The sequence below is a fragment of the Engystomops pustulosus genome, chromosome 10, assembly GCF_040894005.1.
Source record: "Engystomops pustulosus chromosome 10, aEngPut4.maternal, whole genome shotgun sequence".
NCBI lineage: Eukaryota > Metazoa > Chordata > Amphibia > Anura > Leptodactylidae > Engystomops > Engystomops pustulosus.
Genome location: NC_092420.1, coordinates 81023271 through 81039373, shown reverse-complemented (window position 1 = coordinate 81039373; position 16103 = coordinate 81023271). Strand labels below are relative to the sequence as shown.

Here is a 16103-nt window from a genome sequence, read left to right as displayed (position 1 = left end):
TTCACGCACAACCATCTCTAGGGTTTACAGAGAATGGTCCGAAAAAAAAAAAACATCAAGTGAGCGGCAGTTCTGTGGGCGGAAATGCCTTGTTGATGCCAGAGGTCAGAGGAGAATGGGCAGACTGGTTCTAGCTGATAGAAAGGCAACAGTGACTCAAATCGCCACCCATTACAACCAAGGTAGGCAGAAGAGCATCTCTGAACGCACAGTACGTCGGACTTTGAGGCAGATGGGCTACAGCAGCAGAAGACCACACCGTGTGCCACTCCTTTCAGCTAAGAACAGGAAACTGAGGCTACAATTTGCACAAGCTCATCGAAATTTGACAGTAGAAGATTGGAAAAAAGTTGCCTGGTCTGATGAGTCTCGATTTCTGCTGCGACATTCGGATGGTAGGGTCACAATTTAGCGTCAACAACTAGAGATGAGCGAACATGCTCGTCCGAGCTTGATGCTCGGTCGAGCATTAGGGTACTCGAGACGGCTCGTTGCTCGGACGAGTATTTCCCCTGCTCGAGATCGAGCATTTAATTAAAAAAAACACAGTGAAGAACAATGAAGAATAGAATAAAAACAGTGAACACAGGATCATTTAAGATAAAAACACAGTGCAGAACACAGTGCAGAATAGATTACAGATGTTCGGCACATCTGCTTACTTGTCGGGAGATACGCGCGGAACGGCGCGAACAAAATAGCATGTGAAGAACAATATATATGTGTGAAGAACACATTGCAGATGTATTTAAACATCTGCAATGTGTTCTTCACACACATATATATTGTTCTTCACATGCTATTTTGTTCGCGCCGTTCCGCGCGTATCTCCCGACAAGTAAGCATTCCAGCACCTTGTTGAATCTATGCCACGAAGAATTGAGGAAGTTCTGAAGGCAAAAGGGGGTCCAACCCATTACTAGCATGGTATACCTAATAAAGTGGCCGGTGAGTGTACATCCCCGGATATCCATCTACCATATGGAAGAGTCTACCAGAAAGACCAAAGCTCCGGAGGTTTCTTTGCATGACCAGTTTCACATAGATCCATTTTTTGCACCAATGTCTTTAGTCTTAGTTTACCACATAAAAGTTCAAAAAGATTTCATGGTTCAGTCAAGTAGCACTGAAGGGGGACCATGTGGATGGTGATCAGCGATCATGTGCCATTGACGTGACCTCACCACTGTCCGTGGCTCCAATTTGGTCCAGAGGGAAGGAGAGAGTTAAATATGGTATTTTTCGGACTTTAAGGCGCACAAAAAATCCTTTGATTTTCTCAGAAATCAAATGTGCGCCTTATAGTCCAGTGCGCCTTATTTATGAACCGTACTTACAGACAACAGATGCCTTGAACTGTGCACAGGTCTGCCACCTGCTGGTCATTCACCCTTATAATCAGGTGCGCCTTATAATCCGGTGCGCTTTAAATATGAACCTAGACGTTTTAGCAGGCATTTATTGATGGTGCGCCTTATAATCCGGTGCGCCTTATAGTCCGAAAAATACGGTATTTTACAATATTTCTGCCTCTGATGTCTCCATTTAGTGGGAGATTTACCCGTTTCCAACAGTTTTTCCAATCATGACTAAATGGTAATAAAACCTAAATATGAATGTTGTAAGAAAGAAAAAAAATTCACATGGTGGAGATGACTTTCCAGCTATTTACTTTAAACATGCAGGTACAAAATCTTGTTTGCTGAACGGTTTAGGAGTCCAAAAAACTTCACATGACCCAGATGACCTGTCATATAAAAGAGGACACTCTGGATTGACCGCAGTCACTCATCACCATGTTGGCCATCCTACTGGCCCTGAGTGTTGCTGTGGCTGCGGCTGGTAGGTTTGGTAATACGTTTTTATTTTTTGATCATATACTTTAAATAATAAATCCAGATATAAATGTCGAAGTTCATTAATTATTGCTTTTTGTTTATTTTACAGGTAGTCCTAATCTACAATATGGTAAGCACAGAACATTTTTGTAGATTTTTATTTTTATCAATTGATTCTGCTTTTTCCGAAGCATTTTTGGGTTGGAATTTTTTTTTTTAAATTATGAATTGTTGCTACAAAATATCTAGACAGATATGAAGTCAAGTTCTAAAAAGCATAGGCAGCATTCCAAACTTCCAAAATTCCAAGGGTAAAGTTTATTGAAACAGTAGCTGTAGTAGTCTATAAATGCATATTTTTTTTGTTTTTGAAGTATTGTTTTTTTTTTAACCAAAGGTTTAGCGCTAAAAACACACATGTACAAAATGTTACAAAGTATATAAAAAACATAAACAAAAATGCTGGGGAAAAAAACTGAGAAAAAAGATGACATACAACTAAAATATATTTAATAAAAAATTTTAGAGAAAAAAACACAACAACAACAAAAAAAAAGTCTTCCATAACTTTATGTATCTTTTCATTTTTCTTCTTTCTTCTTCATTAACATTGACTTTCTGTAAATGTTCTGAATATTTTGCAGCCATCCAGAATATTTGATCGTCTGGCAGCCATCAGATCTGGATCAATTACTTTGATTCAGTCTCAATGGATTCTGATTGTTGCCACATTATCAGATATTTAAGGGGAATTACATGGTTATAAAACAGGATATAAAACTCACTTGTGAGCTGGAAGAGCCTTAAAAAATTGGGGTATATTTTTTTAAGACAAAAAGTTGTAGATTAAACGACAGTTCTCTGGATCATCAGATTCTTTTCAGCAATTACTAACTTTAATTGTGAGCTAGTGATTAGTGATGAGCGGATCCGAACTTTACGTTCGGCTCCAGGGATCTGGTGCATTCTGCTGACCAATCACGTTCATGGTAAGTAAGTAGGGGGCGTCAATTTGCCGAATTGGCTACACAGCCAGGTAATGGGGGACATTAATCATAGTGGGTCTCAGGTTCGCCTATTTTTGCGCCTGGTTTGCTCTTCTTTTTGGCTCCTGATCTATGATGCATCTGGTTCTGCCTTAGTAAATGCAGTTTGGAATTGTCGCATGTCCCATTCATTTGCGCCTAAATTTGCGCCTAATTTGCAAACTGTTAGATCTCATTTGTGAGCAATAATGAAAGGAGACTGATAAAATGTGACAGAACGTTCAGGGCGTCATCTCTGCACAAAAAAACTATCATTGTGATGTAACTGCAGGGACTAAAAGTGACAGAGATGTAAAAAAAAAAAAAAATTCTTGCTGAAATGAGTCTTTTCCTTTTTTATTATAATTTACATGAAATGGAGACTGATAATATTCTCAGATCTGTACAATAAGACAATAATCACTCCCAGAGATGATCCCATAGAAAGTGATGAAGTCGTCACTGGAGAAATATTACATTTTAAAACTGCTCCGAAGTATTTTCCATGTTGCATAGAGGGAATTTTTCATTTGGGAACCTAAAATGTATGTTTTTAGTAATGAAAAGGGAAGTTTTTTGGAAGTGCACCTGCTCAGAGTAGGTGCATTTTTGCGCCTTTTTTGGCCAATTTTGTGATAGATCCCGTGCAAACATCTGTATAGGACGCACTCACTATGTCAGATAAGGCGCAGGGACTCAAAACCACTAAGTGCCGAACTTTGCCGTGCGCCAGAAAATGGCGCATAAATTAACGGGATGCGCCAGATTTTAGCGCTAAAAGACGCTCAAAACAGTCTAACAGACTATGATTAATGTCCCCCAATATGTTTCGGTCGTGCGGGATGCACCTGAAATTAGAGTTCGTAAAAAGGAATTAGAAAAACATGGCTGCCTCATTCTAAAAGCTGCACCACCCCTGTCTAAGGTTGTGTCTGGTTAATGGACTCAGCTGCAATAGTTTATTTTTTTCTACTCCAGTGTAATCTCTTTTATTATTATTCCAAAAAATAGTTCTGATTGAATTTGTTTGAAGGGGTATTCCAGGACTTTTATTTTGATCACTTATCCTTAGAATGGTGGGGGTCCGACATCTGTGCCATTAGCTGCTTCAACAATCACAGCGCTCTACTCAGGGGCGTAACTACAGTGGTAGCACCCATAGCAAGCGTTATGGGGCCCGCAGTGTCAGGGGGCCCCGTCATCTGACCTGACACAATAAAGAATGGAGGATATGCACCATTATATCTATATAGTACTGCACATGTCCAGCATAATATGTATATAACATATCCTATGATGTATATATGCAGTATCTGTCATGTGTATGTGGTGTCTGTATACACTGTGTGTGAGTATGTTGCATATGGCACTATATGTATGTGTATATGCACATGAGTGTATTTATGTGTGATTGTAATTCGCATGTGTGAGTATACTTATATGTATATTTTTAAGTGGGAAGGGGGCCCTATGCAGTAGCCTGCTAGGGGGCCCTGTCTCTCCCAGTTACGCCACTGACTCTACTGAGTGTTCTTCCTCACTGGCCTGCGATGTCATGACTGGTCATATGATCAGCAATACCTAGTACAGCCACTATACAATGTGCGGCACTGTACTTGGTAGCCTGTGAAGAAGCCATAACACTTGTCTAAACGCTGTGGTCTGAACATGGGGCAGTCAGTTGTCCGACACCTTTTTGTATAATATTAATAATCAGGGCCGGCGCCTGGCATACCTGGGCAAATGTCCTGGGGCCAAGAGCTGCTGGGGGGGGGCCTACATAAGGCTGAATCTAATGAATCCATAGAGCTTATATAAAATAACCATGAGGAGGCTATTTGGGATGATAAACTACTGAAAATTTTAGGACGGGAGACTGTTTTAGTTTCTGAGTTTTATAATGCCGGTGCAAGGGAGCCCACTGAGGCCCTGTCGCCCAGGGGCCTACTGAAACCTGTAGCCGACCCTGGTAAAAATCTATCATTAGAATAGGAGATCTAGTAAAAAAATTCTAGAATTCCCCTTTAAATATTTCATTTGTGACTGCCGCTGTATCTAGATATATATTGTATACTATTGATTCCAAACGAAGCAGCGATCTGAAATTCAATACTACACGGTTGTGACTAGAAGAAGAGATAAGATGGCTTCTCTAGGGACTTCTCTAGGCCACATGGGTTCACACCGGGTGACTCGCTGACCTCCTCCACACGGCTTCTCCTTCACCCCGATCAATCTGACAATCTGTAAATACAATACACTACGAAATCAAACCCGAGGAGAAGTACAAGAATATCCGACCTCGCTGTAACCTCTACAGCATGTAGGCGGATATCGGGTGTAATCTCGTTGGAGGCCTCGTAGTGATTGACATATCTGCAACCTATACATAGAAGAAATCTTAAAATGACTTTTTCTCTATAATTAAAGCCAAATTAAAAAGTTTTGGTGAATCAGTAATGATTTCTAGAGTTGTATGTTGAATTTGCTTTATTTAAAGGGCAGGATTTCCATAGGTGACCACCATATGCTTCCGTATATAATATAATGAGACATAGCCCTAAACACACAGAGGCATTAGGTCATGTATGTGCACAAGGAATCAAAACTCCCAGAAAATACTCCAAAGTTATGGGTGAGGGGCCTATCTTTTAGTCTATGGGCCACATTTATCACTCGTTTTTTCTGTTGTTTTTGCGCCTTTTCATTCAGGCGCACCGTTTTTGCGCCATTTTTGCGATTAAACGCCAAACTAGCCGCGCAGCACAAATAACCAGCTTTCCCTCATCTATCTTACCAATCCAGATGTTTTGCTGCGCCTAATGATATTCATCACTTGCAACGTTTTCATTTAGGCGCAAAAACGGGCGCAAAAACACTCCAGCCCGAAGGTGGCGTTATCTGAGAAGAAAGCACTGAGCCCCTTTGCAGAACAGCTCATTTCTAGCAGCAAAGCTCAGCCAGACACTGGTACAGATAATAGATACATTAGATACATTACAGACAGGAGCTGCAGACTCTATTTACAGTTCATCACCTTCTATTTACAAAATATTCTGCAAAACCCTGAGCTCGCAGCAAGAGCAAGAGAAGTTTGCACAAGTTTGCAGAAGCTTGCAGAAGTTTGCAGATACTACAAACAAGTGTCCCCCATGTAATTCTGCACAGTGTCTGAGGAGGATATTGTGCAGAATTACAGGGGTGCAGCAGGAGACCAGCACTGGGGGATCCCCTCCAGGAGAAGCCTCTGCTGAGGAGGTCACTGGGTGCTGGGTGTCACACACCTGGGTGCTGCTGTGAGTGTTATCTTCATTCTGGGATGTGGGAGAAGCAGAGAGGAGCTTGTAGCAGGATCAAATGTAAGTGCCTGAATCTAACATTGCGCCTAAACTGCGCCAAAATTGCGCCTAAACTGTGTTAAAGTAAAGTGATTAATAAGAGGCAGAAAATATACTTATCACAGATGGTTGTAGCTTGTGATAATTCTGGCAAAACAGTGCGCCAGAATTTAGGCGCAACTACTACACTTAGGCGCACAAAAGTGATAAATGTGGCCCTATGTCCAGTAAATAGCCGCCATCTTGAAAGCCGCCATATTGGATCAAGGGTGACTTTTTTCCAATGGGAAGGTGGTGATGTAATAGATCAAAGAAGACCAGAATTGTCTCAGAACTTAATTACCACAATCAGATCTGCAATATCTCTGCATAAGTTTTCAACATAAAAAGTTGCAATAACATCCAGGAAAGTTCCCTGTAATGCACAGCTATTTGTCTTGGTGCTGAGCTGGATCCAATATTAATGAACCTACATGAGAATCTATGAAAAAATTCTTTACTGATAAATTTGGAACTGGAACGCAAATTGCAGATCTGATTGTGCCAATCGAGTTTTGAGACAGTTCTGAGATAGTTCTGAGACAGTCTTTGATCTGCAAAAATGACCACCTTCCTATTGGAAAAAATTGCCATGATCAGACTTCCTAGGTTGAAAGTACCCAAGGGGGCCTAAAACAAACAGGTCCGTACACCAAAGTATAAAAAAGTTATTGGAGTCAGAAAAGGGTAAAGAAAAATTTTGTAAAAATAGGCTTTAATTTTTTTTAAATCTAAAAAAAAAATGATAAGATAAATTTGGAATCTGTGTGACCCTACTAACCCAAAGAATACATGAGAGCACAAAGTAAAAGCCTTAAAAAAAAGTTTCCACAAAAAAATGGCGCAAATGTTTTATTTCTTCAATGTCATGGCATTTGAATTTTTTTCCAGCCTCCCAGTACACGGCGTGGAATATCTCTTACCGTTACTAGAAAGTACAGTTACTTACTCAATAAACCAAACACCCATAAAGCTCTGTACATTGAAAAATAAAAATGTTATGATTTTTTAAAGGCGGGGAGTAAAAAATGGAAATGGAGGAAACAAAAATGGGCCCATCCTTAAAAGCTTAAGAAAGTAGCCACAAAATGGTTACCTCCGCTAAAGCCGTTTGCAGACGACCGTGTACAGCCTATGGAAACTGATGGACTGCACACATTGCACACGACGGGAGTCCTTGCATCATACAGAAATATGGTGCAATAACTCCGTGTCTGCCAGCAGATAGCAGAGCTAACGCAATATGAGTTGTTACAGAAGCAGAAGTACAGCTCGCTAGCACTTAGTCCTTGCTTCATATTTTTGAATGATGCAAGGACTCACATCCTGATCAATCAGTGGGACATCTATGGAGTCTGGAGCTCGTCAGGCTCATTTGCATAATTTCTAAAACCCTTTCTTTGTGAAAACAAGAGCTTATCTAACTTCTATCATCTATCTATCTATCTATCTATCTATCTATCTATCTATCTATCTATCTATCTGTTATCTATCTATCTCATATCTATCTATCTATCTATCATCTATCTGGATGTTGTATATCTGGACTTTTCAAAGGCATTTGACACCGTGCCACATAAAAGGTTGGTATATAAAATGAGACTGCTGGGAATAGGGGAAAATCTGTGTATTTGGGTAAGTAATTGGCTTAGTGATAGAAAACAGAGGGTCGTCATTAATGGCACATTCTCAGATTGGGTTGATGTTACCAGTGGAGTGCCACAGGGGTCAGTATTGGGGCCACTTCTTTTTAATATTTTTATTAATGACCTTGTAGTGGGTTTACACAGTCAAGTTTCAATATTTGCAGATGATACTAAGCTGTGTAAAGTAATAAATACTGAGGTCGATAGTTTAGCATTACAGAGGGATTTGTGGAAGCTTGAGGAGTGGGCAGAGAAATGGTTGATGAGGTTTAATGTAGATAAATGTAAAGTTATGCACTTGGGCCATGGAAACAAAAAGTATAATTATGTTCTAAACAGTCAGTTAGTTGGTAAAACTGGAGCAGAAAAGGACTTGGGGGTATTGGTGGATGGTAAACTTTAGTGACCAGAGCCAGGCGGCTGCTGCTAAAGCAAATAAAATTATGGGATGTATCAAGAGAGGAATAGATTCTCATGATAAAGACATAGGGGGTCATTTACTAAGGGCCCGATTCGCGTTTTCCCGACGTGTTACCCGAATATTTCTGATTTGTACCTGAATTGCCCCGGGATTTTGGCGCCTGCGATCGGATTGTGGCGCATCGGCGCTGGCATGCACGTGACGGAAATCGGGGGGCGTGGCCGAACGAAAACCCGACGTATTCGGAAAAAGCGCCACATTTAAAAGCCGAAAATGTGTCGCTTGGGAAGCGCTTACCTTCACCTGGTCCAGCTCGGTGTATTCCGGTGCGTTCAGATGATTTTCAGCGCAGCAGTGCCACCTGGTGGACGGCGGAGGAACTACCTTCATAAATCCCGTCCGGACCCGAATCCTGTTCAGAGAACGCGCCGCTGGATCGCGAATGGGCCGGGTAAGTAAATCTGCCCCATAGTTCTGTCCTTCTACAAATCCCTGGTCAGACCACACATGGAATATTGTGTACAGTTTTGGGCACCAGTGTATAAAAAGGATATAGTAGAGCTGAAACGGGTGCAGAGGAATGCAACCAGGATTATTAGGGGAATGGGGGAACTAGAATACACTGGCAGATTAAAAAATTTGGGATTATTCAGTTTAGAAAAAAGACGACTGAGGGGAGACCTCATTACAATGTACAAATACCTGAACGGACAGTACAAGGATCTCTCCAAAGATCTCTTTATACCTAGGCCTGTGACCAGGACAAGGGGGCATCCTCTACGCCTAGAGGAGAGGCGATTTTACCATCAACATAGACAAAGGTTCTTTACTGTAAGAGCAGTGAGACTATGGAACTCTCTGCCGCAGGAGGTTGTTATGGCGGACTCTATGTACATGTTATAGAGAGGCCTGGATGACTTTCTGGAGAGAAAAAATATCACGGGTTATGGGGATAAAACATTTATTTAATTCTTAAAGGTTGGACTTGATGGACTTGCGTCTCCTTCCAGCCTTATATACTATGATACTATGATCTATCATCTATCATCTCATACCTATCTATCTACATATCTATCTATTTATCATCTATCAATCTATCTGAGCGGGGAAGCAACAGATTCATGATTTCTGACGCACGATCTTAGCGAATCGCTGCACACAGCATATACATGGAAATTGCACTTTTAGTGAACTGTCTGAATTTGTAAGTTAATGTGCCCCATAGTCTTACCCTACTACTGTGTGTAACTACAAAGTGTTGTTATTGTGCAGGGATAAAGGAGCCTCTTACTGACTGTGACTGCTCATAAAATAGTTTTATTTTGGGGCCCCACTATTAGTTTTGCACAGGGCCCCATTTTGTCTAATACCTGCCCTGACAAGGGGCCTAATATTGTAGATATTTGCACTGAATATCTAATACCCTTATCATTGACCCCATTGATATTCCAGGATTGTAGCTGGAATTTGAGCAATCTAATGCACTGGTGTGTGAGATTTTTCAAAAATAAATTTTTTAAAAATGTATTTTTTTTTTTTAGATTTGGAGTTTGCATCCAGTAAGGCTTACCAATATGACTACGAGGGTCTGGTGCTGACCGGGCTCCAAGAACCAGGCTTTGCCAAATCGGGTCTGAAGCTGAAATGCAGAGCGGAGATCAGTGGGGCGGCCTCCAGGCTCCGGCTCCTCAAGGTAAGGAAAACACAAGTTTCTCATTTTGTTCAACTATGCGAGAAGAGAAAACTTGAATTTTCTGCTTTGCTCGCCTGAGCAGGATGCAATTACATCTATTATTTTAGGAAGTGCTCTTGATGCAATTTCTAACATATGCCAGATAGTTATCACCCAGTCATGGACTTAAAGGATTTGTTCTGCTTTCTGCTCGGCAACACAAAAGAAAATAATTTGAGCTGAACAACAAACCTTTATTGGATCAATGCGATTGCTGAGAAACTGAACGGCAGACTATAATTTCATCATCTATTATTCAATCATCTGCTGTCATGGCTTTAAAACTATAATTGCAAAGCTGAAATCTGATATGCACATCCAGGGAGAGCACTTACCTGTACATGTGTGTATGTGCGAGTGTTTGGTAGTCTATAGATCGTCATGTTAAAGGTAGTCTACGCTATCTATCAGATTTCACCATATAAAGCTACAGTGTTAGGTACCTGGAGATCTGGGTAACCATATCTATGTTGTTAGTAGCAGCAGGACTGTGAGAAATGGATTGATATTCCAGGATTGTAGCTAGTCCACTGGTGTGTGAGATAGTGATGGGTTGTTCGTAACGAGCCGGCACAAAGAGTCGATGGCTCACCAAACCCCGCCCCAAAAAGGCTCACCACGCCACCTTTAACCTGATAATATTGGGTTAAAAGTGGAGTGGAAGGGGGCGCCTGACTGGCCTGTGGCTCCCCATTATATATTTAATAGGCACCGGTTCAGGAGCCAGAAGAGCCTTCTCCTTAGACATTATAGAAGAGGGCAGGGGCTGTGGAGTAGTTAGCATGCAGAGATCAAAGAACACAGCAGTGGCAGGAAATTCCCTTCAGCTGTAATCCTGGAACATAGATGCCCATTTCACAGTCCCGCTGCTACTAAAAACACATACAAAGGTATGGTTAGGTAGGAGAAGAAAAAAAGTTTTTTGGTTACACAGATCAGCAGGGTCAATAACTAATACTGTCTACAGCTTTGTGTGGTGACAACTGCTCGTAGAGCCACCTTTAAAATATACAATATACACACTGTACCTACGTCATGTAGAGAATTATTGCTAAATGTGTATTTATAAAGTTTAAAGGGGTTTTCCCACAAAATGAGTTAGTTTCTGATCGATGGGCGTCTCAGTGATGGGACCCACACAGATCACAAGAATGGGGGTTTGATTGGGTCCCATGTACCCCAGTTGGACCCCTCGTTGCTCGCCGAGATGAGCAGAGTAGCCGGTCGCACATGGTAGGACTACCCCAATAATCTCTATGGAGCTGCCAGAGATTGGCAAGAGCGCATCATCTCAGTAAGAGACAAGGGGTCCAACTGGGGTACAACCAGGGGCATAACCTTAGGGGGTGCAGAGGTTGCGGTTGCACCTGGGCCCAAGAGGTTTAGGGGGCCCATAAGGTGGCACTTTCCCATATGAGAAGACTATAACTATAAACCATACATTATAGTCGGGGGCCTGGCATAGACTTTGCACTGGGGCCCACCAGCTTCTAGTTATGCCACTGGGTACAACAGCCCCATAACTCAGACCCCCGCTAATCAGTAAGTTATCCTGTGCATAGGGCCTAACTTTGTTTTGTGGGAAAACCCCTTTAAAGGTGCAATTGAGACTATGATGTTGCATCTCTGCTTTTTTTGTCTTTAAAATTGCCAGCTCCCTGCCAGTTCAGAGCCCAAATACCTCCCCCAATTAAAAGTTATGTAGCTTTATCAGTCATAAAAATGCAGCTTAAAGGAAATCTACCAGACTAGAAGAGACAGGACCCCATAGCAGACTTTTGAATGGGGCCTCTTTCCCCCTTAAAACAATATTATATATTTGTATATTTGCACATGGGAATTATAATCACACACATTTCTACACTCATATACATACACAAACAGCATATACATACAGTATACACATACCACATATACATGCATACAGCATATACATAAAATGCACACACTCCACATATACATACATACAACATATAGATACATACATACAGTATACACACCACATATACATACATACATACATACAGCATATAGATACATACATACAATATACACACACCACATATACATGCATACAGCATATACATAAAATGCACACACTCCACATATACATACATAAAACATATAGATACATACATACTGTATACACACACCACATATACATACATACATACAGCATATAGATACATACATATACACACAAACTTACAGTACCTTTTACAGACATAAAGCATATACACACCCAATACCCCAGATGCCATTGCCCCCCATAGTGGCTGCTATGGTTGCTACCCTTGTAGTTACGCCACTGCTAATGAGTCAAAATGGCTCTTGGGGGGGGTGCTACCAGAGTCCCTCTGTGCTGTAGCTACACTGTGCAGGATCACTTTCCCCTCCCACTGTGTTAGATTACAGCAGGCGGAGGTAGGGGTGAAGTGCTGAGGGAGAAGGGATTAGGGGGAGACAGTGTAACAGCCTATGAAGCTACAGCAGAGAGGGTCTCTAGTTACTCCACCCTTTATCTTATTTGCATAATTTTAAAAGTTAACTTTAGAAAGAAGGACATGGATCTATGAGTAAGTGTCTCTGGTTTATCACAATGGATTTTGATTGTAGATTTCCTTTAAACATAACAGAGCACCACACCAGCATAGAGTATCTCAGCTGCACTGGAACTCATTCAGCTACACTGCAATACCACACATGACCTGTAGACAGGAGGGGCACTGTTTTGGTTAAAAAACATTTTTTTTTAGAAAGCAGCCATGTTTTTCTAATCTTTTAAGCTGTTTTGATATAGTTGTTACCTGATAGAGATGGGACATAATAATACAAAGCCCGCGTTCTGCGCTGCCAGAAACTGCGCGGAATAGAAATGTGTAAAGTATTAAGGCTGAATGACTTCATGTTACCTGGCAGCCAGTGTTAATGGTAAAAATCTCAGCGCACTGCTGTTCTCCGTCTATGGAACAGACGTATTCTAATTATTGAGCAGAGCAGGTTCCCCGTGTGCCCAGGGGTACGGCCTGATATACGGCGATGTCTATCAGCATTTACTAGGTGGAAAACACTTCCAGATTCGTAGAGAATAATTCCTACATTGGGAATTCATTTTAACCCCAGGTCGGATTTAAACCAATTTTTGCAAAATATCCTTTTTAAGTGTCTTATATGTTTTTTTTTTTTTTGTAGATTCGGAATATTGAGATTCTGGAATATAACGGTATTTGGCCCACAAATAAATTTACGAGTTCGGCTAAGCTCACCAGGTTCTTGGAGAAACAGCTGGCTAAGCCAATCAAGTTTGAGTACAACCGCGGCCAGGTTGGCGATCTGCACATACCGAATGGATTATCCGAGACGACCGTTAATTTATTGAGAGGTATCGTGAATATTCTACAGGTCACCATAAGGAAAACCCAGAACACCTACATATTGCAAGAGGTGAGTTTATATATTTTTATCTTTCCTATCATCCTTCTTTCCTTTCGATGAAGGATTATCGGCAGAGGCTACTCAGGTGTGGTGTAGCCTCTCTGGGGAGTTAGCAATGTGGTGGCTCAGTGGTTAGCACTACAGCCTTGCAGCGCCTGGGTTCAAGTCACATCCAGGTCAACAACTGCAAAGAGTAATTAGCATATTAGCTAGATAAAGTGTAGATTAAAAAGTATTTTAGTATTATAAGGGTTTGCCCATGAAAGAAAGTTTTCAAATTTTAACAACCCCCCCAGTGATGTCTACACAATAAACATAATTTTAACCCCTTACTTTACAATTTTACTGAGTTTTATTGCTGTTTTAGCTCCTATCCCTCAGTGATGGTGAGTGTAAGATCTCAGAGTGTGGGTGGGAATCTCTAAGCAGACACTTCCTGATTCCTCTTTGCTATGAGATGCTGTGTGCTGACAATGTGCTTAGATTATCAGGGATAAGGTTTATCTACATTTTTATTTAGCTTCTGATCATTCTACTAATATCTGACACATAGAAAGAGAGAGATGAGACGGATCAGGTGCTACCTCTCCTAAGACACAACACTGCTATGTCCCCCTCAAAGATCAAAACCTTTATTTGTCAGTAGAGTTTGTAGAGAAGTTCTCCTCTGCACGCTGCTGCTGGACAGGAAGTGCCTGTGTCTGCAATGCTCTCTGCTTCCTGCCCCTCCCCTTGGAGTACAAAAGAGGATGGTCATGCCAGAGGAAGCTGCTGGAACATAGTGAGAAGTTTATGGTCGAATCCAGGGACAACCAAAATGTATACACCAGGACTGATAGAGACAGGTTGGAATTGTATCTGTGTAATTCAGGATTTTTGTTGATAACAGTGAATTAGATAATGTGTTATTTTGTTATCCTGATCTTATTTAACAATCTGGTCTGTGAGAATACTCCCTTTAGGTAAAAATAGATTACGGCTCTGGATGTTACTAGTCATCTATAATTAGATCTACCTTAATAGGTAGATTTCTGATGGTAGGTTTCCTTTTACTTTTAAAGAGAACTTGTCCCAAGTTTTTTTATGATTAAACTACTTGCCCCTTCAGGTAGGGTATGAAATAACCTTCTAAAATTCTCTCTTTTAAGTGAAATCTTACCTATAAAATTTTCATCCAAATTCAGTCAAATCTGACTCTACTCACCTAATTCTTACATGAGATGAGTCAAGTTTAGTGATTGCTAGGGGAGTGTCACTTCAGACGCCCCTATCTTCTGTTCTCTAGCAACTAGAAACATGTTTTGTGTCTCTTATTAAAGATAAGAATCTCATCTTTCAGATCACACCATTTTTGGCTTTTTGAGCTAGCAAAACAGAGATACAGACAGCTAAATGCATAGTTGAAACCGTAGGGTTGAAGGTTAAAAGATGAGATTTGTATCTTTAATATGACAAAAAAGGGCACATTTACTTACCCATCCGACGGAGTTCACCGAAAGTGCATTGTCCGACGATAATGCACTGTACGGCAATTTACTAAGATCGTGCGCCCAACATCCTGCATGTGTCGCTTCCCTGCTCAGGTCCAACGGAGTTCACCTTCTCCTTCCTGGTGCATGTAAGTGCATTGTCTTCCGACAAAATTTAAAACTTAAATCCTGCAATCAGTTCGAATCAGTTGGATCGTCCAACGGCCCGTCCCCTAATTTGTGCACGATCCGATCGCGTGCGATACAATCCCAGCACAAATCCCTGTTAAATACCCAGCAAAGCTGCGAAAATTCCAAAAACAGCGAACAAATCCACGAAAGTGCGATCCGCGACCCTTCGTAAATAAGCCCCAAAGAGTATGTTTCTAGGCACTATATAACAAAAGATAGGGGCTTCTAATGTAACACTACCCCTGCAACCACAAACATTTACTCATCTCATGTCAAAATGGAATGAGAAAAGTAACATTTGACTGAGTTTTGGGGGGATATTGTATTGGTAAGTGGGTGAGATTTCACATTAAAGAGGGAATCCTAGAAAAGAGATTTTATATTTACCTGAGGAGGTTAGTAGTTTAATGGGGAAAAGTCGGGTGACAGGGTCCCTTTAAGTATCTCTCGCTCTAGGGGACCCAGACAATAGATATTAGTACCCTTTCTGTAATGCTTCCTTCCTCCATATGGTGGCGCTGCAGGGAAATCAATCACTTGCTTCCAGTTTCACCATAGATCTCATGTGATTGCATGGGATCTCTGTTAGATTGTAGCAAGAAGGTTTTCTAGTAAAAGTGGTCGTTGGCTGCAGGGTCGACTCCAGGTCTCAGTAGGCCCCTTTGCAGTGACTTCACGTGGAAGCATTAAAAATTCAGAAACAAAAACAGTCTCCTGTTCCCTAAAATATTCTGTACTTTATCATCTCAAACAGCACCTTCATGGTTATTTTATATAAAGCCACCCTCACACTCTATGGATTCACTAGGTACAGCCCCTCTCACCCCCATGGATTCCTTATGTGCAGCCTTATGTAGGCCCCCCAGGAGTCCTGGACCCCGGCACTTGCCCAGGTACGCCCTGTGATGGCACCAGCCCTGGTTGGCTGTGGAAAACACATCTAAAGCAGAGAATACCTGTAAAGATGA

The 16103-nt window shown here is 41.3% G+C and overlaps 1 protein-coding gene across 1 annotated transcript in view; it reads left to right on the top strand.

Moving 5' to 3' along the window:
- The first annotated feature begins 1711 nt into the window (after window positions 1–1711).
- LOC140103581 (vitellogenin-1-like) overlaps window positions 1712–16103 on the top strand; it is a 106679-nt gene continuing 92287 nt past the window's right edge. Inside the window, exons 1-4 of the mRNA XM_072126716.1 lie at window positions 1712–1846; window positions 1952–1968; window positions 9849–10000; window positions 13232–13483. Coding sequence (XP_071982817.1) covers window positions 1797–1846; window positions 1952–1968; window positions 9849–10000; window positions 13232–13483 — 471 coding nt within the window. The 5' untranslated portion in view covers window positions 1712–1796. The remainder of the gene's footprint in view (window positions 1847–1951; window positions 1969–9848; window positions 10001–13231; window positions 13484–16103) is intronic.